Here is a 27,558-nt window from a genome sequence, read left to right on the forward strand (position 1 = left end):
AATATTGGCCTGAAAGCCTGGATGGCAAATGTGAAATTCACATTCTCGGGCAAAAGCGCGGGTTAATAATTGATAGGTGGAAATAATCATTTCTGAATGCTCTCGCTACATTTGGTGCCTTTCATTTGGTTTATTTTTATTCACCCTCCTCAGCGTCTCAATTTTTTATCTGCCATTTTCTTCCCGAGACGTTGACTTTGCTGCCCCCTGCTGGTCATTCATGAGAAACGTCTGGACTGTCAACGACAAACAACAGAACCAAGACCAAGAACCACACCTGGACGAGCTTCAGCACTTTGAATTTTATTAGAATGTGATTACAGTGCAGCCTTATAACCTCCCATAAGAAATGAAAGCTCTGTTTATTCATTTAAAAAAAGAAGATTAGCAAATCTTATAAAACAAGTCTCAGCAGGGGGGAGAACTTGGATTGAAAGAAGTTGGTTTGGTCGCTGTATGTCCGTTTATTGGGCAGTGCGGCATTAAAAATAAAACAAAAACCAAGCATTTTAACTTCAGCTCTCTCGTCTTCAAAATGAGTGTGTGTGTGTGTGTGTGGGGGGGGGGGGGGGGGGGGGTTCAAACATCAACCTTTATGGAATTACAGGCTGTAACAAACAGCTTTAACAGTCTGCGTCTCTAAAATGCTCCCATTTAAAAAAAAACAGAAAGCTTTCTCACATTTCAAATGAAAACTGCGTCTTCTGAAACGGGCCTGAAGTCACTTTGGGGGGGGGTTCTGTCCCATAATGGCGTAAAAGTGTCGGACAACCTGAGCGTTTCAAAACAGACAATTCCGTAGAAAAATAAGATCTCACAGTTTTGTTTTTTCTCTCCGTATGATTTTCATATCATAGAGCCATGAGGATACGATGTGCTTTTATTTTGGGGACTGATTTTATCTGGGGGGGGGGGGCAGTGTGGGCTTTTATTGGTTTGACTGGCTGAACAAGCCCCGCCCACATGACTTGTACTGCAAATCTCGGAGCAGAAAAGCGATTTTCACAGTAAGAAATATCTGTACTCAGGATGGACGGGTTCACGTTACCAAGGCAACTGGGCACGGCACTCTCTAGAATCCAAATAGTGGTTTTGTTCTGATCCCAGGTACACAATATCAGGATATATATATATGTAATATACATATATATGCATATGGATGCATATTTTTGGCATCTTCCTCTGACCTCTGGTGCAACATATACAGCAGCATATTACAAAACATTCAATTATTAATAGGGCGAGTACAATAGAGTTTGGAGTTTACATTTTATAGATCACTTTTGACACGATTCCTCATCACACAATAATAAATATCAATGCGTAACTGCTGTGTGATACAGGGACATATATACTGCATATACTAGCATGTATGAGGACTTGTCTGTGTTCCGGTACAGCAATGGGAGGTTTGGCTCCGGTTCCATCTTTTATTTCTATACACGTATTTACAGAATGTAGATTTCACACCTGCCGTCAGAGGGAATTTTCACAATCAAACACTCAAATGTACCGAACGACGTCACAAAGGCAAAGCAGACACGGGGGAGCTTGTTGGAGCACGGTTCCCTCCTGGGCCAGAAGGGGAAGTTCCGCCGTTGATGCTCGGTTTGAGGTATAACTGAAGGTTCCTGCGGTCTCCCGGGAGAAGGAAGGAGGGGGCGTTAAGGGAGGACGGACGCAGAAGCGTGGGAGGAGGGGCAACTCGAGGTGTGTGGAAATGACGTGTTGTCCTGGTAACGTCGAGGAATCCGAGGTGGCGGAGACGTGAAGCATCGGGAGACCAGCGGTGTCATGGTGGGGGGGGTGGGGGTAGGTGGGTCGGAGGTCAGCTGTAACAAGGCACAAAGACTTTAGATGAATGGACACCAGGGAGCGGCCGCTGCTTCCTGATGAGGCGTCACGAGAGTGGCGCCGGTCGCTCTGCACGCGTGAGCCGCCCCCCCTCCATGACCTCTGCCACCTTCTGCTGGCTGGGCCTGAGCCACGGGCCTGGACGCATTCTGGCTCCGCTTGTGTCGGAAGCTGCCAGAGAAAGGCCTGAGATGCTGGCGGCGGACATGCTGGCGTCCGATTGGCTGCCTCCGGAATCTGACTCACCCTCCTGTAGCTGCTCCATAGACGTGGCAGTGAGGACGGGGGGGGGCGCTTCCTGCCACTCCGGATCTATCGTGGCAGCCGCTGGTAAAGGCCTCTTTACGCCGTCTTCTGCCACGTGTGCCTCTCCATTTTCAGCCCCGTGGTCTTCCCATGATGCCACCTGCAGCTCCTCCCTCCTCACCTCCCGGTACCCTGCTGCCACCTCCCAGTCTCTCTCCCCAGCCTCCCAGTCTCTCTCCCCAGCCTCCCAGTCTCTCTCCCCAGCCTCCCAGTCTCTCTCCTCAGCCTCCCAGTCTTGTTTGGGCGTAGGAAGCTTTTGGCCAGGACTGGGAACAGGTAGGAAAACGTCATCTTCGCTCCATTGTCTCTCCTCCCTTTCTTCCCTCCCTCCTACCTCCCTCTCCACGCCATCTTCTCCCTCTTCCTCGTCCTCCTCACTCTCCCTCCTCCTCACACTCCCCGCACTTCTACTCTTCCTAGGCCTCCTTTTGCTCTTCCTCTCCTTTTTCCTTCCTCTCGCCGTCTCTCTCTCTGCCTCACTCTCATCGTTATTCCTGAGGGCATCTCGAGGTAAACTCTGCGTTCTTTGCTTCCTCCCCCTCCTCCTCCTGCTCCTCCGCTTATCCTTAGCATCCGGAGACCCCTCCTCTCCCACCTCTGAGTTGGGGCTTTGTAAATCGGAGGGACTTCCGCCCTCTGAGACCCCGTGTCTCCTTCCTGTCCTTTTCTCCCTCACGTGTCCGTTTGCAGACCTGCTCCGCTTCTTCTGCTTGGCGCTGCTCCTCTTCTGCCTGGCGGAGCCTACTGCAGCCAGACCCTGCTCCTTGGGGTGAGGCGGGCGGGAGGGGGAGGTGATTCTGCGCTCACGGCCTGGGTGGAGGGTGGAGAGAGGAGCAGACGGTAAACAACAGGCTGTAATCTGTAATCTCAGACAGGCTTTCGCTGGCGTCGTTAAGTCTCACATTGTGTGTGGTTCAAGTAGCAAATGTGTCAATTTCTGTTCCCAGAGGTCACCAAAGGTCTCAGAGCATGTAGCACTATATTTCTGTTAATAGCACACTGATGAGTTGGAAATGCTGCTTCTTTGGCTAATTACCCCAAGAAGTCCACTTCCTTGTGGTGGTAATATGGAGTAAAGGCCAGTTGTGGTCATTGGGGTAGTTAGAGCTCTAATGTCCGCCCTGTCGGGGTTCAGGTACCACTAGTGGCACACGCGCCGCAGTTTGAGAACCACTGTTGCTAAAAAGGGTGATCAGGATTTTCTCCAAAATTTGGAAGCTATAAAGTCAGGGAGGTGACTGAGTGGAGGAATGTAGAGACAGAAAAATGGGAGAACTAACAGGAACCATTACCAACCGCGTATTCTCTGTCCGTCCAACCACATAGAAGCAAGGCTCGCCTAGTTTGGAGTTGGTCATGCATAGAGACAAGCTGGAGAGCTCCACTGAGAGAAGGAAGAAGGAAAAAGGGAGACCCAGAAAAGGTGGTGAGGGAATATTAAAGAGCACAGATGAGAAAACCCACAAGAAACAAAGAATTTTAGCGAGAATTCGCCCCAAAGACCAAGAAGAGATCAGACATTCAGGAGGGAACCATTAGTCAACCGGAACTAACAGGCAGAAAGTGTGCAGCTAACAACGCAGGAGGGGTGAGGTTTCTCACCATAATCAGGCACGTAGCCGTTTCCTCTCTTCAGCACCAGGTGGATGTGGTGGCCCCCCCTGCGGATCTGCTCCACCGCCTGACTGTGGGTCATCCCGGCGGTGCTGTTCCCATTGATCTCCACCAGCTGATCGCTGACCTGCAGGCGACACAGTCACAAAGCTGGGGGGGGCTGCACGCTCTCAAACCACAGGCTCGTTAACGAGAGTAGGAACAACAGACTGACCTCCATTTTGTGACTCCTGGAGGCCGGACCCCCGCCCATCAGTCCCAGGACGTACAGACCCATGTTGTACTCGCTGCCCCCTCTGAGGCTGAAGCCGAAGCCGGAGGGCCCACGTTCCAGGTCCACGCTGTAATACCTGGAGTCACGCTGGGAGACAAGTGCACAGTCAGCGTGGGGGGGAGGAGTCCAAAAACCCTCACATTTACATGGGTTGCCGCGGCGCCCTGACCTTCGGACGTAACCTTTGACCTTTCCTGCTTCTGTAAGCGGCGTCGTACTCGGGTTCAGACAGGCTGGACGAGTCTGGGGAAGGAAGAGGGCGGTTGAGGGCGGTGAGGGAGGGAGCACGTCTGGAGCACATCTGGGTGCACTTACAGGTGCTGGGGCGGGGGATGATGGTGAGGCGCAGGGTGTTCCCGGCGCGGCGCAGGATCTGAGCCAGCTCCCGGTGAGGCAGGGTCACCACCGAGCGGCCCTCCACCGCCTCCAGACGATCTCCGGCCCGGATCTGACCGCTCTTGGCCGCCGGGCTGCCTCGACGCACCGTCACGAACCGATGAGGGAGAAGCGATGCGGCTGGTCGGGGGACACAGAGGAAACCGGGTTTTTTTTTGTTCAGTGTTTTGGCTTCTTCATAATTCCACCCCCCCGCTGTGCTGCGGTGCCAGATGGGCCCCTCCAGAGCAATGGCGGCGGCCCCGTCTAACCCCGGATGCTGCATGAACATTCAGCGGAGGTAAACAGGCGGTCTCTTCTCCCCCAAAATTTAAGAACCTGCAGCATGATAGTGAACCACTACACTAATTAATGTCGTTTAGCTACATGCTAACACCCGTGCATCGACCCAGTATCGTCACGGCTACAGGCTTCTCCTGTAGGTGCTGGGAGTATAATGACAACCAAGCTGGACTGAATTATGGCCCTGTTAAAAAGGCACATCCCATAATTCACAGTCCGGAAGCCTCATCTCCAATCTGGGCCTAATCTGGGTGAACCGGGCAGAAAGGGCAATCAGGTCGAATCAGAGCGAAGGCAGCTTTGCACATAGTCGTCTTATCATGCACAACTCATGAAAACACATGCAACAGCCCCGCACACACACACACACACACACACACACACACACACACACACACACACACACACACACACACACACACACACACACACGCACTGGCTGACTTCCCTGTAGAGGGATTGGGGCAGATGTACTCGGCTACACGCGCCTTTAAACTACACGCAGATGCATCCAAATGGACTGATTTCTATTCCGTCTCCTCTGGCTCTGCGTGTCCTCCTGTCCAGAGTAATCCCGCTGCAGTTTGCCCAGCCACCCCCCGCTTTCCGCGCCATTGTACAATCACCCCCCCCCCCATCCCGGAGTACAGGCGCATCAGCTGCGACGGGCCGCCCGTCAGATCCAGAACACATCACATCCGACTATTCCAAGGCAAAGTTTTGGCTGCAGCAGATTCCGTTTCCCGTCTGTTGCTGTGGAAACAATCTTCATTTAGCACAACTGCAGAATAATCTGAATGGATCGAACTTCCCTCACAACTCGGGCGACAGAGCAAACTTGAGGATCTCACACACACACACACACACACACACACACACACACACACACACAAGAACCTCTAATGGCACCGAATTCCTAAAGCAAATGAGGAAAGGCAGAAAACATAATTACGTCTGGAGTCCTTCACAGTTTTCAGAGCGGACTGCAGTCTCTCCAGCATGGCTCTGGGGCTCACAAGAGCAGGAAAACACCAAGGAATGAAAAAAGAAATCCCTGTTTCCGAGTCAGGAAGCTACAAACGCCGGACCGTCATCCCTGCAGTCTGTGAGCTAAATGTACTGAGGTGCATTTAGGAAGCAACAGAAAGAGAGAGACAGAGGGAGGGAGAGAGAGAGGGGGGGAGAGAGGAGAGAGAGGATAGAGAGGGAGAGAGCGATAGAGGGAGGGAGAGAGAGAGAGAGAGAGAGAGAGAGAGAGAGAGAGGGAGGGAGAGAGAGAGAGAGGGAAAGAGAGAGAGAGGGAGAGAGAGAGAGGGATGTTTAATCTTGGAGAAAACCACTGGATGTTTTTACTGCAGTGAAGGAGTGAGAGAAAGAGGGGGGAGGGGAAGAAGGTGTGAGGGGAAGAGAGAAGGAAGATAAGAATGGAAAGATAACAGGGAAGATGCACTTTCAGAAATTAAACTGTTCGCTAGACCCATAAAAGCTTCTGCAGCAGTAAACGGTCATCCTCGAGTTATTTCAGGGGACTCTACTCACAACCAAACACACACACACACACACACACACACACACACACACACACACACACACACACACACACACACACAAACACTCTTTAAGTTGTGAGGGCAACCAGCATGTCCTCATTTCCCCACGGTGTCCCCACATTGATAGTAGGATGAGTAACTAGAACCTGTTCTCCTGTAAACCTTTAAGATTTACCCATATCAAAGTTTATCAAAGTTATTTTGTCCCTCTTATCAAGCAAATAACCAGCGGGGGATTTTTTTAAAAATCTAAATAGTTTTACTGGAAACAGCCGTCTTTCATTTCAATATTTTTAACTGATTCACGCGTCAAAAATAAACAGTTGAATTTGAGGTCACTCCTGGTGGAAAATGGGTGAATTTTAAATGAAAGATTCTGAATAGTGAAGGTTCTGGGTGAATCGGTTCCTGTTTGGTTCTCGATGTTTCATCTTCTAGGATGAGGCAGAACATTTATAAAAGGTTCTACTAGGAACCACAACGAGTTGGGGAAGCCTTAATGGTTCTGGTCCTCTATTTATAAGTGTGTGTCGTCGGTGACGAATGAGGATGAGGATGTGTGTGTGTGTGTGTGTGTGTGTGTGTGTATTGGGGGGGAGCTGGAGGTCTGGTGATGCAGGGGGGGTCTCTGCTGCAGCGACAGGTGCACTTACAGCTTTAATCTCACCAAGACAACACAGACGTGTGTTCACTCAGGCCATAAAGCAAATTAAACTGCATCAGCAGACCAGAGGACAGCCAACAAAACAAGGGGGGGGGGGGGGGGGGGGGGGTGATGGATGCTGCAGCCACAGATCGGTTCTAGCACACTCTTGGTTGGGGGTAGTTCACGGCCCCCCGGCCGGAATCCAAACCCAGGATCCTGCCGCAGTGATGTCACAGTGGTGAGCACCTTAGCATCAGCGTCCACGTTAGCGTCAAAGTTAGCATCACTGTAGCGCTGGGAGCTTAAACACTGGTCAACGTGCTGCAACAAACCGCCCAAGTTCAGCTAAAACGCCCGATGTCGAAACATCTAATCGGCAGCTCTCGCCGGCTTGATGTCACACACACCAGAACCGGTATCAGCCCAGATTCTGCTGCCTCAGCTGGCGGGATCTCCGTCCTCTGACATCATCGGCCGTGGCTTCAACGTGTCAAAGAAGAACAAGCGCGCGGGAGCTGGATGGTGCGCCATGACTCATCGGGTGGCGCGTAGCCACGGCGACCACTTTGTCTGTAATTGCCTGAATGCACGTCTGTCCCCAAGGACACCCAAGTGGGTTTACTGGGCCAGAAAAGGTTGCCGTGCAAATGCGGGTGTACTTAATTACTTAAACCAGGGTCGACCAAGTCCAGTCCTTGAGGGCTGGACTCCCCCCCCCCCAGACTGTTTTGGGGCTCTCACCTTTGCCGTTCTTTACATCCTGAGAGGCGATGACGAACCCGAATCCCTCCCCTGCTTTTCTCCTCAGCTCCACGTCGAACCCTCGTAGCGGCCTCGGCCGCAGGCCCCCCTGCCTCTCCAGGGATGAGTTAGGGAACGTGACGGCCCCCGCCTCGTCCTCCAGACCCGTGTTGATCCAGTCTTTGGGCTCCATGGTCAGGGTGACTGGAACGGACTCCAAGAAACTGGTGCTCTGGACGAGAGAGGAGCGCGCCGGGGCCGGGGCCGGGGAGGGGGGCGCGCTCGTGGAGGTGTGGGGCACAGGTAGGGTCTCCGGGAGCAGAGAGGAGGAGTCGGAGCCGACAGGCGGAGGAGGCGGCTGCAGCTGAGGTGGAGGAAGCCTCCGGACAGAACCGGGCGACACGGATGAGTGATAGGTCCCTGATCGGGAGAGAAAAGGACAGCTGGATATAGCGACCGTTTCTCCATGGGACGGGCGTCACAGTCTTTTACCTCCTCTGTAAACCAACAAGATGACTTCCCCCTGTTTGGTGTGTTCCTGCAGAACTGTCTGCACCTGTCGAAGGTGACAAATCCACTCACTGTCAGACTTTATTCACCATACATGTACCAATATTTTCATTATTTGTTACCTGTGCAAAGCTAAGGCTCTGGGTATCAGCACCATTGATTTTGATGATGGCGTCCCCTGGCTGCAGGGAGTTGCACTGCTTCCTGTCCCAGACTCTTTTCACGATGGTCATCCTGGCTCCCGGACCGCCTGCAGTCAAGCTGAAGCCGAGTCCTTGGTCCCCTTCGCTGTGAGCCAAGACCACCGGCACCAACTCCCCTCCGCACACGCCGCCACTCGTCGCCCCTGGAGACGACGCGCTGTTGGGGCTCGCGGTCGGGCTGGTGCTGTTGGGGTGGAATCCGTTGAGGTGGCGATGGTGCGGACCGTCGGGGGTAGAGGGAGTTCTGAGGCGGGAGGTCTGCGGTATGAAGAGGTGGGAATGAGTGCCGCGGGGGCCCCCGGGGGAGGACGTCGGCCTCCCCGGTGAGTGCGGCAGGGGCAGGCGGGGCCCTGACAACGTGCAGGTGGAGAGGTCGCTCTCGGATGACTTGGATGTGCCGTAGCGGAAAGGATGGGGGGGTGCGGAGAGGGAGTTATTGTTGTGATTGCGGATCATTGAAGCCCTGGTGGGATAAAAAGATCAAACCCAGTGACGTCAGTCCCCACCGGCCTCTACTCCGTCACCATTTAAACCTTTTTTTTAACGCTGTGTCACCTGTGCGAGCCGATGGCGGACACGACTTCACTGTCGCTCTGGCTGGCGAGCGTCGGGTCGAGCGACTGCAGCCGGGCCAAGCCTCTCGGGGAGCGCGGGTGATGCGCTGGAGGAGGGGAAAAGGCGGCGTTCATGCTCAGCCGCCTGTACGAGGGCGGTTGCCTGGTGACCAAAGACGTCAAATTCCTGTCGGAGTCCAACGTCGGGCCTGGTTCCATGTAGCCGCCGTCGCTGTGGACCTCGTTGAAGTCAAAGTGCAGGGAGTGATGGGTGGGTGTTGGGAGGCGGGGCTGAGGCTGGGTGGTGGTGGTGGTGGTGGTGGTGGGCAGCAGGACGGGGTCCCTGCTGTCCAGCAGTCCCGGCATCTGCTGCTTGGGACACCCGTCGTAGTTGTAGAGCATCGGGTACCCCCTCCTGACCTCCACATCCACGCCGTGGCCCACGGGCACCGACTTCAGCATCTCCACCACCTCCCTGTGGGACGCCCCCAGCACGCAGGCGTCGTTCACGTACACCAGGATGTCCGCTGGTCAAGGACAGGAAGCGCGGGGACAGAGCAAAGACACCATCATGGCAGCAGCTCCTCCACCTCTGTGCTCACATCTGTTTCATGTGTTACTGCTGATAAGCACCATTTGCAAATGAGGCGCTGCGTGATTTTTGTGGGTCTGACTAATCCAAGACAATAATCCCTCTAATCCAGTCTAACTGATACGGACCGTATCCGTCCATATCGGACGGAAACGTGCGTTTTCCCCTGGCTCATACCTGTCTTCAGGTTCGAGGGGCCGTCCGAAGTCACGCTGTAAACCTGAAGGAACTCGTCCGGCTTGCTGCCCCCGACAATGTTGAACCCAAACCCTCTGGAGCCCTTTGTCAAATGGGCGTGCACGGGGAACCCTCTGAGCTCCCCGGGCTGATCTGTGAACCCTGTAGGCCACCACAACACGCAGACAAACGGAACATTTTAACAATGTCAGCGGCTAGGCTCGAGGGAGAGTGGGTAAGTGTTGTCCATCATTCATTCAACCCGAACTTTATCTGCGTGTTTAATGAGCGACGGACACAAACAAGCCCTCCACGTGCAAACGATCCACCAATAGCCGGGGCCGTATCGCCGCCTGCTGGTGACCGAGGTGTACTGCACACTTCTGAGACTAGTAGCAATCACAACAGCGGGACAGATGGTGTTCTTACGGTAGTTTATGTCCTTGTTCTTTTAGCAGTAGGTCATGTGATCAAACCATGAATTTAAGTTGCCTGTCACGTGCCATCCACGTGTCGACCCCGCCACCCTCGGCAGTGAGACTGGCTGTTTGCCAGCAGCTTTAGGCCTTAATCACTTACATGTTTCTGCTCATCTCAAAGCTCATTCCATCTCATTTGACTCTAACGAGCCGTCTGTGTCAGACGCTTCCTTTTCCTTTTTTTTTTTTTTAAACTGGCAGCTTAATTTAGGACATTCTATGGCAAAAAGTGTGATCAGCATTTGAATGGGAAGGAAACAAAAAGCTCACATTCATTTTTGTAGACTGTTTCCCTGCTTGAGGCTCGAGGGCTCTGCCAGCTGGTCCTCTTCGGGTTGTGGCTTGTGGGTACAAGAAAAGGGGGGGGGGGGAATCAAAAGAACGTGCCTCCTCTCCAGAAACATGATTATGCTGGATATAATAAAACCCGAATTCATCGCAAATTGCCATGGAGATCTGCACGTTCCGCGACAATGACGCCATTTCGGGAACCATTATTAGGAACAAACGCCGCGTGTGAAGCGAGAAGCTGAAATTCAAATTCAAAAATGCTGCTACTCCGAACCGGGAGAGGAGGCAGATACTCACTCTATGTAGTGCAGCTCTCCGGGGTCGCTGAAGGCGGGCTCCCAGTGGTCGGGCATCACGCTTCTCACCCTGGCCCCGCCCTCACCGCCGGTCACCGTGGTCTCCACGGCTCGCTCATCTCCGCCGCCCGATGCCCGGGGCCGCCTGTGGTTCCGGTGGATCCGGGGGAGCCTGCGGCTGACACCCGCGGAGCCGCCTGTGATTTACAGCGTCAGCAGAGTGTTACAGCGGCAGTTCGGAACCCAGAGGTGACAAATCAACAGATGCGAGAGGTGATGAAGCTTCTCCTGCATGTTAAAGCTGACAATTCCACCGGGGGCCGTCAGAAAGACCTGAAGTCAGCACCCCGGTCAGATCCGTCCTCTCTCTGATGGACAGCGCGCGTGTGAGCGCATGCATGCCAAGCTACCAGGAGGGGGAAAAACATTATTTATTGGCTGGCTGTCCTTGTCGCTGTCCTCTGGCTGAGACACTCAGGGTCCTGCTGCCCACGACGAGTCCTGGCGAACCCGCCGACCCACGCAGCGCCTCTTCAGGGGATGACTCAGCAGAACTGGAGGTGTTGGAGAGCTCTCCAATGCCATCACGCTGCTGGTCTGCACCTCCTGGCCAGGCCGGGGTGTTACCTGCGGATCTACCTGACAGTTTGGAGCAGGTCTCAACAAGGTGGATGTCTGCAGCCGTCCCGGTTCTCTAACTGCCTCATTTTCCACAGACCGGGCCTGCTTCTCTTCTTCTCGATCATTAGGCACAAGAACAGTGTTAAAAAGAAAAGAGAAGGGGTATTTTGATATTCTCCGCGCAGGCCGACTCTCCATCTCTTATTATCTATAATAAAGCCAAAGTCTAACTGGGGCTGTAAGTTTTCAGCGGCTCCTCTTTAATCCTCTTAGATGGTTTCACTGAAGTTAATGTCCCAGCCGGCAAAGAAAAAAAAGAAGTCTATCTCACGGCAAAGATTATAAAAAGTTGAACATAAAAAGATAAATGCATCTAAATTTGGAGCTCACAGGACGAAACCAGCTTCTCCTGACTCGCAGAGGAATGAAATAAAGGTAAATTCTGCTGATTAATGGGCCTTTCAGGTGCTTTAACCCGGGTCTGCTGCTGCTCTTTGAGTCGTCAGTCACGTCTTTACGACAGCAGAAAAATCTGGGTTGACTTTTACAGCTTGGAACGAGCTCAAACACTTGGCGCTTCCTTCGCCGCGCGACCTTCCCGGTTTGTTTTTCCCCAGGCCTCCCAGTGGGCAGGCCTGCCTATTCCCTTACATCCTCGCATGCTCGACCGGAGACAGACTGACCTTCCTGTGGAGGTGGTCCGATAATCAATGTGGCCACATCCCCACCGAGAGTTTAAAGCATACTAATCATGCTGATGATTGATTAATGTGGGTATCAGGGGCTGCTGCTAAAGATAGAAACCCAATTCAGTATTTACCTACGTGTGTGTGTGTGTGTGTGTGTGATAACTGAATCAAAAGCTGAGTAACTGAGTTTTGTCCTTAGATTGATACTCGCCCGAGTCTTCCTCGCTGTTGTCGCCGTCCTCCGCAGCCTTCTCCAGATTGCTGAGCGATTTGCTGCGTGTGCGGAAGTTCCTGAGCAGGTTGCGGTGTTCCTGGTAGGTGATGGGGGGGCTGTCGGCGCTCACGTGCACCGGCCGGGGTGTGCCGTAGTAATTCCCTGCAAATACGACGCGGTTTGAGCCGGGGCTGCAGCAGAACGCCGCTGTTTTGCTTTGATTTATTTGATCAAAGCAAACGTGTGGAATGAGGCGGGGACGCTAATGCTGTCGGCATGAACGTTAAAGGAGAGCGCGCCCGTATGTTCGTCGCAATCATGCACAGCGCAGCCCGGCAGCCGCGTCGTATGTGGATTACGGGGCCCCTGAGATCACCTTCTGCATAAGGTCTCAGTCATATCTCAGCCGCTGAAGAAGAAAATGAATTACGTCCCACCTGAGATCTAAAACGGGTCGAGGGGAGACGTTGGAACTCCACAAGGCCGCCAACATCACCGTGGGGTGTGCCACGGCGGTGTCACGTGCATAGCAAGCAGGGACGCCATTCATGGCTCCCATTAAACCCTTATGGACGTTAGTGTTTTCATCAGGAGCAACTTGCTGACCCCCCCCCCCCCCACACACACACACACACACACTGGAGGAGGGGGCATCTGCAGGGCAAACTGAGGAACAGCTAATGGGATTAGCATGCAAGGGGAGACTCTGGACGCACCGCCCTGTTACGACGCGCAACCAGGAATCAGGAAACAGAAGCAGAAATATTGCATGAATAGCGAAGCTAAGCTAACAGTTTGCTGCTCTCTCACTTGAACTACGCCACTGAAAAACCCAACAACTTAAATTCCACCCTCACCTTTGAATTTTCCGCTCTCCAGCAGCGCCCCCGACTCCTCCAGGGAGAAGAACTCCTCTATGGACACAAAATTGTAGTCAACCCCTGCGATCTCCCCATCTCTGGGCTGTCTGGTCGTACCTGAGCGGGGAAGACGACAGGCGTTATTCCACCATTCCCCCACACATCACACACGCAATGGATCTCCATTAATGGGGGGCCGTTTATGCACGCTGGTGGCCATAAATCAAGCCTTTACTGTTGAAGCACAAGTCAGCAGGTTATAAATAGAGCAGAAAACAGCGCCGGGTTGACAAATCACTGCGTATTAGTCCAACAAAAAATATTAAAACTCATGGATGGATTCTGCTGTCTGACGCATTAGCAGCAGCATCCAAGGGGGGAAAATGTACAAATCTGAAGAAGCGACTGGTGCAACTGATCAGATTTGTCAGCACGACAAAGACGGGAGTGTTGTCTGGAGAGGTTTCTGCCTCCGGATCAATTTCAAGCGTTTCCGGTATAAATAAGTTCTTTTAATATCAGTCAGTTTCGTCATGTTTGACGGTTTCGCTTTGATTTTTGATGAGAATAACGGCGGATCGGGACTCTTTTGATCTGGACCATTCTGCCATCGATGTCTGTCCAGGTTCAGGTCATCGGGCCAGGTCATCGGGCCCTCAGTGTGAGGACGGCGAGCGTTTACCAGAGCGTCTTTGTTAGGAGCAGATCGATCTGAAAGGACTGAAACATTAATGAGCAACTGTAAAAGTCTTAAAGTCTTTCTATCCCCATTAGAGGGATGGAGGACCGGGATGATCAATGGTCTGCCATCATAATTGATTCATATTGACCTTGGCCTTGGGAGGTGCGCGTGCAGTCCGGGTAAACATCCGACTCCTGCAGAACCACAAACTTAGGAACCGACGGCTGAAGATCCGCCCGTTTTTAACGCTCCATCAATTACAAGCTGCCAGAGGTTTCATTTGCAAATGGAACAAACGGTCTCGCGGTCTGACCTTGAGACGCGTCCTTCCTTTTCAAAGACACATTAGAATTAAGGACGAATCCGTGTCCTTCCACCGGAGGACCACATGTGATGTCTGCGGGGGGGGGGGGGGTGGGGGGGGGGGCAACACCCAGATACCCTATAAAACCCATGATTAATGCGCTGCTGTCCTGGGAGCAACCCTCCCGGCTACAATGACACAAGCAGGAGTGCACGGACTGCACACACACACACACACACACACACAAACACACACACACACACTCCACTGTCAACTGTAACACACATGAAGAACCATGGAGAGCCTTCATCAGCCTGACCTCCAATCATTGCACATCACAGACGTACGTGACTGATGCAGATTTGCCTTTTTCATCAGGCCGTTTTTCTCTCTCAGCTGTCATCAGGAACCTTCCTGCCCCCCCCCCCACCCCGTCCCCCCCCACCCAAAGATTTAAAGGTTCCCAGTCAAGTCCCAAGACCAAATTAAACTAAATTAGAGTTTTTCTGCATGGAATTGAAGATGCTGTCTCCTCAGGACACACACTGTCTCAGCCAGGGATTCATCATCCGTGCGCCCTCCTTGGAAATATATACGGCCTGTCAGCGACGGGGACAGGATGGATTATTGACATCTCCTTCTGCCCCGACTGCCCCCGCAGGCGCCACACGCAGATCCCCCGGGAGCGGGGAGAGACAGGCGCTGAAGGGGTAATTACACACAACCCTCCTCCAACAACCGCTGCACACAAATCGCCAACAATCAAATGAGCGCAGGCCGCAGACGCCACAGTGGCTGCGTCAGAACGGCTAAATGATGCTGCGTCTTATCTCGGCGTCGCTCTGCAGACACTCAGAGGGATCTTTTAAGAAGGAGGCAGAGTCGGAGCCCCGCCTGTAGCTATGCCCCCCCCCCCTCTGGATCAGCCAAGGACACGACGTGCACGCAGTTAGCAAAATTATGCAAATGGCCGAGGCCAAGTCAGGGTGAGGCCTCGTCAATGTAATTAATTCCATGAATTTAGCTGTAATTGTACTCATAAAGCGCAGAGTGGCTTTTTATTACGCTGGAATGTTTTTTTATTCCAGAAGCCACACAGTAAGGGTCCCGTTGGCTTCAGTACAAACGGACCCTTTGAACCGCACGCGGACCCGCCGCCACGCCGCCCTAACGGGACTCAAACCGCTCAGCTTCCCGATGTCTCAGCTTCCCGATGTCTCAGCATCAACGTCAGAGGACATTGTCTCATCACAGGGATTCGTCCATCCAGACGCTCCCTAAACAGCACAGTGATACTGGGGAAGGGACGTCACAAAACTAAATATTTCAACCTCAGCTCATTTTCCTGGCTAAATTAATCTTTGTTTTACTGGTTTTAGGTTCTAACGTAGAAAAATCAAAGTAAAGAACATACATGGACTCCTGAGGGGGGCCACAATCAGCCAGGTGAAAATTCCCTTTAGGTCCTGTTGGATCCATCGCAGCGTCCCAACAAATACAGCAAAAAGGATCAAAGTTACGCAGCAACATGTCTGCACTGGTCTGGAATAAGCCCGATGGTTCTGGAGCCCTTTCCGGATCGGGACGGCGTGCCCTCGGTGTTGTTGTCGGCATGGGAACAGCAGCATCTCACTGTATCAGCTCAGCTGCTCAGAGGATTACACACTGCAGGGGTTGGCGGGGGTTGTTGCCATTCTTCAAGTTTGATGCTTGTAAATGGTCCAAAATAAAAGAAAATATCCTGGTCTGAAGAAAATCTGCAGCCTTTTTGGTCCAAAAAGTTCCAGACGGATGTAATTGTGTGTATTAGTCTCTTCATTTTTCACTTTAACCTGTTTCTTCAATCTAAAACCGCTCTTATTTTTACAGGCAGGACTTGTAATACTGTGCACGTACACCTGGTAATGAGGAAGCCGGAGAGAAATTAAGATATCATTATCATCTATTATAATTTTGCATAATGTATAGGTGTGTGTGTGTGTGTGTGTGTGTGTGGAGGGGGGGGGGGGGGCGTTCAATCTCCCTCGCTGCATCCTGGGAGTTGCGACCTGTGGCTCGCTCCGCCAGAAGAGTGACAGACTGTCCCACATGACCTACTTCCTGGAGTAGAGATTAGCAGCAAGTCCACACAGCCAGGACGAGGTTAAGACCAAACACACACACACACACACACACACACACACACACACACACTCTCACACCAGGTGGTCTGTCTGTACCCGATCACTGCAGAATAAAACATAATTCGGGACAGCTCCGATCAGAAAATTTGATTTAAAAACGCAGCTCTGGCCTGCGCGGCTGCTCCGTCTCGTTTCCACTGACGTCATTTCACAGCGGATTAGGACAGAACAGATGTACGACAACTGGCCGCCGCTGGCCGCCACTCTTGATTATATTCATGGGCATAGAAACCGCAGCAGAGAGGTGGCTCCTTTATGAGGGATCACGTAAAAACTGCGCAAGTACAAATAATCCGTCAACCGCTGCCGCCTTTAATTCCAATTTTCAGCCTAATACCCTGAAGCAGAGGCGCAGATAAATTAGGCGTTACCCTCTGATACAACCTGTCTCTGTAAACCAAAAAAAACCCGCACATAACAGCCCTGACTGGAAGTGTGGAAAAGAGCTCTGCGATTAATTAACACCAAGATGATCTCATAGTAGCAACCATGGGAATTGTGTAATAGAAGAATTAATAGGGTCACTAACTATGAGAGGTAGGTCTGGGTAGATTAAAATAACCAGACCATTGAAAATAATCCCAATATTAGCCTGCAAATGAAGGATACGTGTATGCAAATGCGTTTTTTTTTTTCCATTGGACAGGATTTTCCATTGCAGTGTTGTTGTGTACACACGGCGACTCTGTTGAGCCCGCCGTTCACGGCCGTCTGCCGGCATCGTTTGCAGTCGGTTTTTAAGCAGCTGAGATCAGGATCAACACCTCCAAATCTGTGCAGGACGGGCTGGATTACGGGCCGGTTGGGGCCCTCTCAGGCGTCACCACAAGGCCACCACGGGCATCCAGAGGTGGCTCGGAGCGCCCTAACAGGAACTTCCTGTTTTTAATTTCTTTCAAAATAAAATACCTTTTCGGTTGATATCACAGCGCGCCGCCCTTTAATGAAACAACCATGAAATAAGAGGAGGGAGGGACACTTACAGGGTAGAGCGCGAAGGTAGAGGTTTTCCCTGATGACCTGCTGCAGTTGGCTGTCCACCGAACCGGGTGTGAAGCATTTGCTCAGGTACAACCTGAGATCCTTGCACAGTGTGAAGCCTGAGGGAAGGGCAGACGTGATGGAGAGAGGAGGAAGCACCGAGAGAGAGAGAGAGAGAGAGAGAGAGAGGAGAGAGAGAGAGAGAGAGAGAGAGAGAGAGAGAGGAGCTCAGTAAGCAGAGAGGATGTAGACTCTCACAACCGGTTGCAGGTTATTCAACATTACTTAACAGGTTCGTTTTCACCTCCTGGTCGCTCAGCATCACCTCCCCTACTGTTTAAAAATGTGTCTCCTGCACACATCAACAAGTTCTGGGGTTCAACGCTCCAGACACCACGGTTGCTGCCGTCGCCAGGGGAAACGGGGCTGATCATCTCGGTTTCCTCTCTCTGATCTCTTCATATGGCGTCGAGTGCTTTACAGCCCCAGATGACAGGTCATTGCCGTTATGGATCGGCTGAGAGCATCTCCAGCTCGTCAGTCAGTTGACAGACGACCACTCGCACCCCCGCCCCGCCCCGCCCCCACCCCACCTCCAGCACCCTCTGTCTCAGACTGAATTTGCCAAACGCTATTAAAAAAGACATCACAGCGGCGTAAGTTTATTAGGGGAGGCAGTCAACTGCACAGGCAACTGGGCACATATGGCTTCTGCGTTTTGGGGGGGGGGGGGGGGGGGATTAATCTAGCTAGTTGCCTGTTGGCAGGAATAATGGCCTTTTTGTTCATCAGGTTATGAAACAGCTGCTGTTTGTTTTACCCTGCAGAAGAAGAACATTCTGATTTCAAATGCATACTGTCACACCTGACATCGATGTCAGAAAAGAACCGCAACACTAAATGTGTATAAACCACTAAAGAATCGTGGGAGATTTCTCATTAAAGAGTGCACACGGACTTCCCGCCGGGAATGCAAAATGCGGCTTGGCGGCCCTGTGTTTGATGGCAGGAGCGGGAGGAGGAGATGTGATACAGCGAACCACTGCGTCAGCTCATCCATCACTGTCCGCGGCGCTCGCAGCCAGGCGAGCCGGGAGAGGACTTCGGAATGGATCTGCACAGGAACCGGGATCAAAGGTCCCCGTTTACACCCTAGAGGCCAATCGGCTTTCAATCTCGCCAGCAAGGCCGCAGTCATGCGAAACGCCGCTGCGGCGACACACATCCGTTACCTGGACACAAACACGGCGGCCATTTACCGGTGACAGGCAGCTATATCGCCACACTCTTGTCATCAGGAATCTTGACCTCCTCCCCCCCCAGATATTGACCAATCACCTTGACTTCTCCAGACTAATTGACAGGAAGCAGATTTGCTGACAGCACATTTCAACGGTCGAATCTGTCCGGCCAGCTCCAATGTAAATAAGGGATTGGGCTGTTTACCTTTATATAAATGCTACCAGATTTCCTTGAGGTGGGCGTGAAGTTTGCACCATCACCACGATAATCTACACTGTGAATCGCACCAACAGCTTCCTTTGCATGCAAAGCAGGAGCGAGCATGGGTTGTTGTGTTGTTCTTGGAGGGCGGTCTTGATTTATGGGTCATTTACTGGGTGCGGTTTGAATGGACGCCAGCGGGGCACATTGTCTGGGCATCAGGTGTGTAACAGCAGGGGGTCAAACTGAGTTGGGGAGAGCTGTGAAGATCAAGCGCACCGTTACGGACACGGCGAGGTCTTCCCTCTGGGTCTGAGGAACCACCTATAAGTTGGTGGGAATGAACTGTAAAGGTACACATGCTTCGTCTTACCTGGTGAGACGGTTTTGATGCGGATAGGATGGGGGCAGGAGTTCAGGACGCCACGCACGTCTCCTAACGTCATCCCCAACACCGGAGTTCCTCCGATCTCCAGGACGATGTCACCAACCGTCAGTCCACCCCCCAGAGCCGACGTGACAAAGGGAAACTCTCCGTAATCTGCTCCTCCGCCAACGGCGATGCCCAGTTCCCCCGAGGAGCCCAGCAAGGGGATGAAGCTGTCCTGCACGTGGGAGCGCCAGTGCTGCTTCTTCAACGCCGTCTTAGACATGGCAAACGAGCTGGAGAGGAGGCGCGAGAAGATTGTGTCATTCCTGTCAGTGTTTAAAATGTTATCGCTTTAAATCTCCCCAGAATGTGTTAAAGTCAAGAATAATTCCAGTTTCACAGGTTTTCTGTGGGAGCAAAAAAAAAAAAAAAAACCCGTAAAAGTCAGGAAAAGCACCAGGATGGCGCAGGAAGGGCGGCGTTCACTGATCCGTGACCGTGTCTGTAGGCGACTGTCTTCCTTGTTGAATGCAAACATACGAAAGCACGAGACAAATATGCCAAAAAGTCCCCGAGACGGAGACGTTTCTCTGTGTTTCCATGTAAACACGTGTCTGCAGCTTCCAGCCGAGCCTCCGTTGGCGACGTGGGAAAACAGTTTATATTCTTTGAAGCCAAACATGGTTTCTACCTGCCCGCTCCAGCCTGGAGCTGCACCTCAGGTGTGTGTCCACACTGACGCGGGATATTTACATAAATATAGATTTAAACATTGATTTTTCGGGGCGATGACGAAATGCCCTCGAGATGCTCCAATTATCCTGCTGCGTCTACGTCACAGCTGCCAAGACATTGATGTTCACAGCTTAATAGTTAACGATAAACGCAGTCTTTTTGTTTAAAGTCACGTGTTTTCCGTGCGACGCGATTCCCTGGGAGCAGCTGTGCGAGTGCAGGCTGAGGATGTCGCTGACACGATGAAGATTCGTTTGAGTCAACGGCGACTTGACAGCTGTGAGGTCCCGAGACGGAGGACGGCGCTCCCGCTGACATTTTCAGAGCAACACTGTCACCTTGACACGCAGGAAGGCAAAGATACAGGAGGTGGAGTAACGGAACTCAAGGGACGAACACGGCGCACAGATTACACAAGAGTTTGACATTTTGGGCAAAAGGTATTTACATACGAGGTTATTTGCTTCGTATTGGAGCATAAATAAAGAAAACCAGGCAGTGTTGAGGCGGAGCAGCACACCAGGCTCCGTTAATCAATAATTTAATGTAAATTGCTGCGACTTTGCAGAACAGCTCCAAATGGGATGAGAAAGCAGAGTTGGAAAAGTCCAGATCGGACCTGGTAACCACTGACGGTTAACCCTAACCCTGAGCCCAGAAAGGGGCGGGGCTTGAGGACTGCCTTTCATATCCTGCAAACTGTGCACGTGCTGCTACCTCGTTTTAAAGGAAGGAGTTTTATCTCGTGACCGTTAATTTAGGAGCTTAATTATCACTAACATTCACACACACATTTGCTTTAGACTCAGGACGTGATACACATAAATTACACACAAATTTAGGGGGTTTGAACATCACCTGTAATTTTAACCAAAAGGAATTTGATGCCGATGGCCCCTGACTTTGATCAGGAATCAAGTGAGTAGGGACATTAACAATACATAATTGATCATAATGGCAGCCAGGTCATAGCGCAGCAGCTCACATCATCATCTGCAGCTGGAGTCATTTTTAACTTCAGCTGTATAAATGAGTGTATTCACCCAAGAAAACAGACTCATCGTGTTAGAAAGACAAATCTGAAACGCAGATGATGGAATTCGGCCTCACCCCTGAAAGAGGGGAGAGAGGAAGTACAGAGGTCAGATGGAGACGGCGAGCACAGCCGGAGGTTGGCGTCGGACTCACTTGTTTGACCTTACGGAACTTCTGCTGGGGCGACGTGACTCACATTTGGGAGAACCGGACGGAGAAACACGTCGCGTTTTCGCTGCTGCTTCAGCACATCTGAGCCATTTTCTCTGGCGTGTTCAAACCTGAAATTATGCTTATCACATCATCGCTGCCAAATGCTGCTCCGAGCCTTTCCCTCACCACTCGCTCCGCACCCCACTGTGAAGCCTTCTGCAGCCTCGTTGGTGACCCGCTTCCACTAAAACCAGCCGGGGAAGGGAAACACAGCACCACTCTACACTCTTCTCATTCAATTTTAAAATAAAAGAAACCACTCTCTCATCTAATCTTCCACTGTGTAATCATTGCATAAGCCTTAAGTCTCTTTATGCTTCATCTAAAGATTTCTCAGAATTTGACAACAGCGATTAAAATGCTAAAAATAAAGCATGCGATTGGTCAGCAGTATTATCCTCTGGGCCTGGATTTTGTGTGTGTTTGATACTGTATGCAGGGAGACGGTGTGTGTCGGCAGCGCTGTGGCTGTTTTCTTGACCTCCTGAGTGTGACGGGGCTTTAATGAGCCACCGCCTGTCAGGTCCGTGGAAGCCTGGACACGTCCCGCTGCAGACACACCCTGACGCTGTCGCGTTCTCGCCCCGTCGTTGGTGCTGACGGTTGGAACCGGCCCCCACACGCCAAACGGCGATACTGTTATTGACTGGATTAGAGAATGTGTTTGTTGGTCTAAGAGGTGAATTCACTTCCGTATTAACCACCAAACTCGACTGGTTTTATATCTGGACGTGGAGTCATGTGACCCAGATGGGAAAGGTTTAGCTAGAAGTGTTGCATTGTTGTGTCCTGTTGTTTACTCCCTCTCTTCCCTCTCATTGAACTCACAAGCGGCCGGTAATCTCATTGCGTTTGAAACCACACAACAAATCAATACTTCCATGCTTTTATTGTGACGGCCTGTCAGCGCTCCTGCGGCGCTGCTGCTCTCTTTAATGTTTCGGAGGTTTTTCGTTGTTGTCAGTTTTGAGGGGGAAGTTTCTGAGGTCTGGGAATGACAGTTCAGGATAGTAAACCAGACGTTCACGTGTGTTTTTGTAGTGAAACTCTTTCTTCACCGACATTTAATCCTTTAAAAATAAGTCTCGATGCACTTTCACTAAAACCAGCGATACTATTGTTTCTGCAGGTAAAGAGGACATAGCGTGAGCAGCCAAGGATATCTATATCTATAAAAAGAATGCTCAATTGAGATTTGTGACCTTTAGGTCAGGAAAGAGCTGACCAGAACGTATCCAGTGTCACGGACTTCCTCTGCACCAGAGACCTGCTCACAACCTCCGCAGCTTCCCAGTGAAATTTCAGACCACAGCAATCTGTCACTGGCCCAACACCCATCCCATAGGTTATTCCGAGCAGATGTCTTCTTTTTTTTTGGACTTTTCTCACTGTTTATATTTAAGGCCATGTAATAATTGCTGCAGGCTGTTGTGACTCGGCGTGGAGTTTGAAAACAGCTGTGCCACACAGCGGTTCCTGGCTGAAACATGCCTGCAAGCCCTCAAACCAGAACAGACGCTATTTTTAGTTTAGCCACAATTGTTTCCGCTCACTTCCGATTGAATTGAACAAAGTCTATTGTCAAAGTGCTGCGTCACAACATTAAGTAAATTGAAATAAACCTTCGAAAAAAGACAGTTAAAGTTTAAAAAATTTACACCCACAGAGCAGAACAATGGATAAAAGCCATCAGGGAACAAAGGACACTGGGGCGGAGCCTCTGATCAAAGACCTTGGGTGCACGTTTGTGTCGTCCTCGACTTTAAAGGTTCTAAAACACAGCAGTCCACCTGCCACCGACTCCCCTCGCACCCCCTGATGTCTATCTAGACGTCGGCCCTCGCTCCCACGTCTCCGCCGGTAGATCGCTCACCGTCATAATCAGCTTTGACGCCTGACAAACAGCCGCAGATCCAGAAACGTTCCTACAATTATCCTGCTGCTCGGCTGTAGCTCTCCCAGATTTTACATCAACAACGGTTTGTTCCGCTCACAGACGCTTCTGTTGGTTTGACGTGATGGAGCAGCGTTCCCTCCGTCGTCCGCGCTCTGTTTCCGCTCTAAATGAGGCCTACGTAACACAATTAGCCTCTGTAATTAGATCAGCTAGATCGCTCTATGAATTGATCTCAGGGCGTTTGGTATTGTGCACGTGTTCCCTTAAAGTTGAAGGTGGTGCTGTTGTGTCCGTAATTGTGAAATGGTGAGAATACTGATGGTCTGACTGTCTGTTTCTTCAGCCACAGTGTGACCAGAATGGCTAATGTCTCCATTTGTTGGTGTGTCTGGCTGGACCGGAGGGGAATGAGAGATGGGAGGCTCTTTTCTGTCTGCGCCAACCAGACCAACGTCTGAAAGCACCAAGAGGAGAGCAATCAGGAGCATGTGATGTGTGTTATTGTCCAACATTTGAGTAGACATTCATCAAGCAGCATCGTTAAAACACACACACACACACACACACACACACACACATACACACACCCTGCCATCACGCCTACATCCCTGTTTCTAACCTTAACCCGATTCCTTAAAGAGACCCTTGAAGTTGTGAGGACCAGGGAAAACGTCCTCACTGTGCTGCTAAAGTGCATATTTTGGTCCTCACTATGTGGCATGAACAAGAACACACACACACACACACACACACACACACACACACTTGTAGGTGGCCCCATTAACTGACTGAATGATTTTAGCTCTAAAATCTATATTTTGTAGAGAAGCTTAAATGTTAAATGATAAATAGACAAGAAAAAGTTAATTTCATTGATATGTGCACTCATGTATATATTGTCCAATTAGTAGCCATCTAGCTTTTTCAATGTATTTCAATTTAATAACAACAAACTGATCTAAATATAATGAGTATGGAAAAAAGAAACAAAAGAAAATGACTTATAAGCTGTTAACGCACAGCCAATTGACTAAAACTATCCACCAATCATCCTGAGACCTGCTCCATCTGCTTCCCACTAATGGACTGTCTCCGCTCTTTACTATAACCTGTATTAAAACTCTCCAGTCTCCTTATTTGACAGCCCCCCCTCACCCCCCGTGGGAGGAGCCAGAGGTCGCACAATGAAGGATCCTGAATTAAGACGACCTGGAACTGCTCCGAGGAGACGGGCGGCAAACGCAGAGACCCTCCTCGGACATCTGTGCCCCTTCTTGCCCAGCATCAGCACCGGGCTGGGAGAGCGACCAGGGGTGCACCAAAGCTGCCTGACGCTCTTTCGCTCTCAAATCTAGGGCAGGAGAGCGCTCAACGCAAAACAGACAGCAGCGACAGATTTAGAAATAAAAGATTAAATGCTCGTGGGCTGGAAAAGACAACATATCTCCCTCTCGCACACACGCGCCGGGAATCGTTTCTCTGGCTAAATACAAACTCGATACATGAAAAAGCTGATGAGACAGAGAAAAGAAAGAGCCATTGGCATTTTTCTGCACGCCATCGATAAATCCATAATCTATTCCAGTGTGTGGTTTTATTAAAGCAGCTCCTGAGCTGACTGAAGACAATTGGATTTGGTGCAAGACTTAAACATTGTTTGGACACACACACACACACACACACACACACACACACACACACACACGCACACACACACACAGGCCCTACACTGATGTTCCCTTTGGGCCAACCTTATCTTTAACAACAAAGGGATCAAGGTCAAGGCAGGGGGCGCATTAAAGGGGCATGTTGTGTGCAATCTGCCTCTTCTGTGGAGCAGCACTCTAACAACAGGTCCTCTAGCGCAGCCTGCCAGGACGCATTTCACCCCTCGCTGCGATCAGAGACGACGCGCTCGCCGCACGGAGAGAGCGGTTTAATTAAACAGAGGGGATCAGCTTCTGGACAAAGACAACGGATGAGAGAGGAGAAACGGGGAGATGCTGGGAGTGTTTCGAAAGGGTGTGGAGGGGAAAGTGGAGCTGATGAAAGTCTGGGGGGGGAAAAACTGTAGAATCAACAGAAGAGAGAGCGCGGCGACCTGGTGGAGGGACGGCCCAAATCATAATAGCGAAATGAATTATTCAAAAGGAAACGAAGGGAGGGTTGGCCCTCCGTAATGAGCATTTTTGTAAGGTCACAGATTGGTAAACGAGGCATGCCTTCAAGTGTGTGGGAGAGCATGTGTGTGTCGTGAGAGAGAGAGAGAGAGAGAGAGAGAGAGAGAGAGAGAATGCTGATTCAGTACGGAGCGATGAAGGTGACCCTCGCCGACTCCCGCTGCCTCTCTCTCCACCTGATATTGATCCGCGTTCTCCAACTCAGATCGGACTCAAGGATACACGGATTCACGGCCTTCTTGACATTTCAAATATGGCGTGGTGTAAATTATAGCCGCACACACTCTGTCTGATTGGCTATTGATTTGCTGGCTTGGTCCGAGTCTGACCGCCTCAACATGGCTTACCTCACAGGAGGGCAGGCTGATAGTTTGAGTGGGGCAGTGTTGAAATTTCATCACAGCACTCACATCAAATGTTGTGAACTAAGAATAGAGCAAACTACAGCTGCAGAATCCAAATGTAGTGGCTGGGAGCAAAGGTTTGGACCACAGATGGGAGAATATGCCTGCGTAGCCCTGCCCTGTCAAGGGTAAACTGCCTTACACCCACACACACACACACACACACACACACACAACACACACACACACATACACCACACCTTAAAACAGCAGCATAAATATGCATGATGCTCGGGGACGCAGGAGGTACATAATTAGACAATCAACATCTCCCAAATGACACACGGAACTCTGTCTGTGGAGAGCTGCACTTGGGTTCAGCCTCAGCTCTCGTTAGCAGTGAGAGCAGAGTCGTGTTTGTACGTCGACACGCATTTTCACTTACTGGAGCTACAAACTTAGGACAGAATTCAAAGGCTTCTCCGAGGTTAGCACGGAACAGGTCGTTGAGTCATGGATTCTCTCCAACAACTGAGTGATTCGTGCCACGAGCGCTGACCTGAGGTCAGGGTCAGGTGTGACAGGGCCACACCCTAAACGAGGATTAACCCACGACATTCAGACACAAACATACACACCAACGCCCGACACTCCACGCCCGACCGTCTGAACACAGTCATGCACAGACAGATTTTACTTGCAGGTCTGTTTGAGCAGGTGAGAAATTTAAGCAAAGTGGAGAAACGCCTCACGCGCACATGCGTGCACGTGCAGTGCCCTGCTGGAAACTTCACCCGTGGGTCTTGTCCCACGGAGCTGCCACCTTCGTCACAAACCCACATGCCTCCAATCCGCATGCACGCAGTCTTCCTCACCAGTTTACATGCACACATTCTCTCCATCACACTGTTATGGGTTACACAAAACACAATCTCACATTTCACGTGTTTAGAGAAAACACTGACCTGCCATGTCGCTGACACACACACATTCTTTTCAAGCAGTTCAGCCGTTCAAAGAGGATCCGTTTGAACGCGTCTATATACATTGATCCGGCGCGGCTGGGTTAACAAGTCTATACTTTTAAATGAAGACCGGATGTTTGGTTAAACGGCAGCGGCCCGACGTGCGTGCATGTGCTGGGGGAAAAAAAGGAGTGTGGAGATGCGGGGATGAGTAGGATGAGTATGGTTCCACGGGAGATAAGCCCGGCGATGCGCACGGCGGACGGGATGTTTGGACAGTGATGCTCTGAGAACTGTAGTGATCTTGTGGAGAGAGAGCGGGGGGGGGGGGGGGGGGGGGGGCAGAGAGAGAGAGAGAGATGGAGGGGCAGAGAGAGAGAGAGATGGAGGGGCAGAGAGAGAGAGAGATGGAGGGGCAGGGAGAGAGAGAGAGAGAGAGAGAGAGAGACGCTCATGCAGACAGAAACATGTCTAATCTATGTTATAATTCCGGGGTCGGCTAAAGCTCCACATGCACGTAGACAAATGTCATGTGCAGTTTGTACTGTTGAACTTCCAACGGGCGCTCGCGTGTCTGCGCGCATGTGTGTGGTCGTGTGCGTGCGTGAACAGGGAACAATAAGTGCGCTAGACATAACAGTTTCCTCACCTTCATATTCGCGTCCAATCGCGCCGTCTCGTCCTGGGTTGATGGGCTGCCTGTGAGCGCGCAGGTGCACGTCGGTGGTTCCTGATCCAGCGGATCCGGGAGGTGTCAGTGAACTGCAGCCACGGTGCCAACGGGGAGCGGGGCGTCCACTGACGGGGAGGAGAGCTGAGGCTCCATCAAGGCTTGCGAAGTGTCGTCTGGGCGGCGTTTCTGGTTCCAAATTACTTCCGAGGCTGAGAAACAAAGCTAAAAGAGGCAGGCGAGGGGTTATTGAGGGAAGTTAATGAACACGGAGGGGTGGGAATAAAAGAGTTAAAAGTACCGCCCCTCATCTTCCCAGGCTCTCCACCTGCATCAGCAGCATCACTTTTCGCTTACGGTGTAGATCAGCATTAAAGGGCGTGGGAACGTCAGGTTTTGACGCCTAA

The 27,558-nt window shown here is 51.3% G+C and overlaps 1 protein-coding gene across 5 annotated transcripts; it reads right to left on the reverse strand.

Moving 5' to 3' along the window:
• Positions 1 to 287: 287 nt before the first annotated feature.
• Positions 288 to 27,410, reverse strand: LOC130529905 (membrane-associated guanylate kinase, WW and PDZ domain-containing protein 2). Of its 5 annotated transcripts, none has more exons than XM_057040601.1 (18): positions 26,482 to 26,740; positions 19,116 to 19,405; positions 17,302 to 17,418; positions 13,147 to 13,266; positions 12,287 to 12,451; positions 10,767 to 10,962; positions 10,449 to 10,519; positions 9,700 to 9,861; positions 8,932 to 9,457; positions 8,296 to 8,839; positions 8,156 to 8,219; positions 7,664 to 8,083; positions 4,364 to 4,564; positions 4,218 to 4,291; positions 3,989 to 4,135; positions 3,763 to 3,901; positions 3,441 to 3,544; positions 2,671 to 2,970 (listed from the first exon to the last, which is right to left on the reverse strand). In XM_057040601.1, the coding sequence occupies exons 1-18, from the start codon at positions 26,562 to 26,564 to the stop codon at positions 2,902 to 2,904; spliced, it is 3,492 nt and encodes a 1,163-aa protein (XP_056896581.1). In that variant the 5' UTR covers positions 26,565 to 26,740; the 3' UTR covers positions 2,671 to 2,901. The 5 variants fall into 5 exon arrangements, with proteins under 5 accessions (XP_056896579.1, XP_056896578.1, XP_056896580.1 ...); XM_057040602.1 differs by having other exon boundaries at positions 2,834 to 2,970; positions 3,457 to 3,544; positions 26,482 to 26,739; XM_057040599.1 differs by lacking the exons at positions 3,441 to 3,544; positions 26,482 to 26,740 and adding an exon at positions 27,131 to 27,410 and having other exon boundaries at positions 288 to 2,970.
• Between the last annotated feature and the right edge of the window lie 148 nt (positions 27,411 to 27,558).

This window comes from Takifugu flavidus, chromosome 8 (genome assembly GCF_003711565.1).
Source record: "Takifugu flavidus isolate HTHZ2018 chromosome 8, ASM371156v2, whole genome shotgun sequence".
Classification (NCBI taxonomy): Eukaryota; Metazoa; Chordata; class Actinopteri; order Tetraodontiformes; family Tetraodontidae; genus Takifugu; species Takifugu flavidus.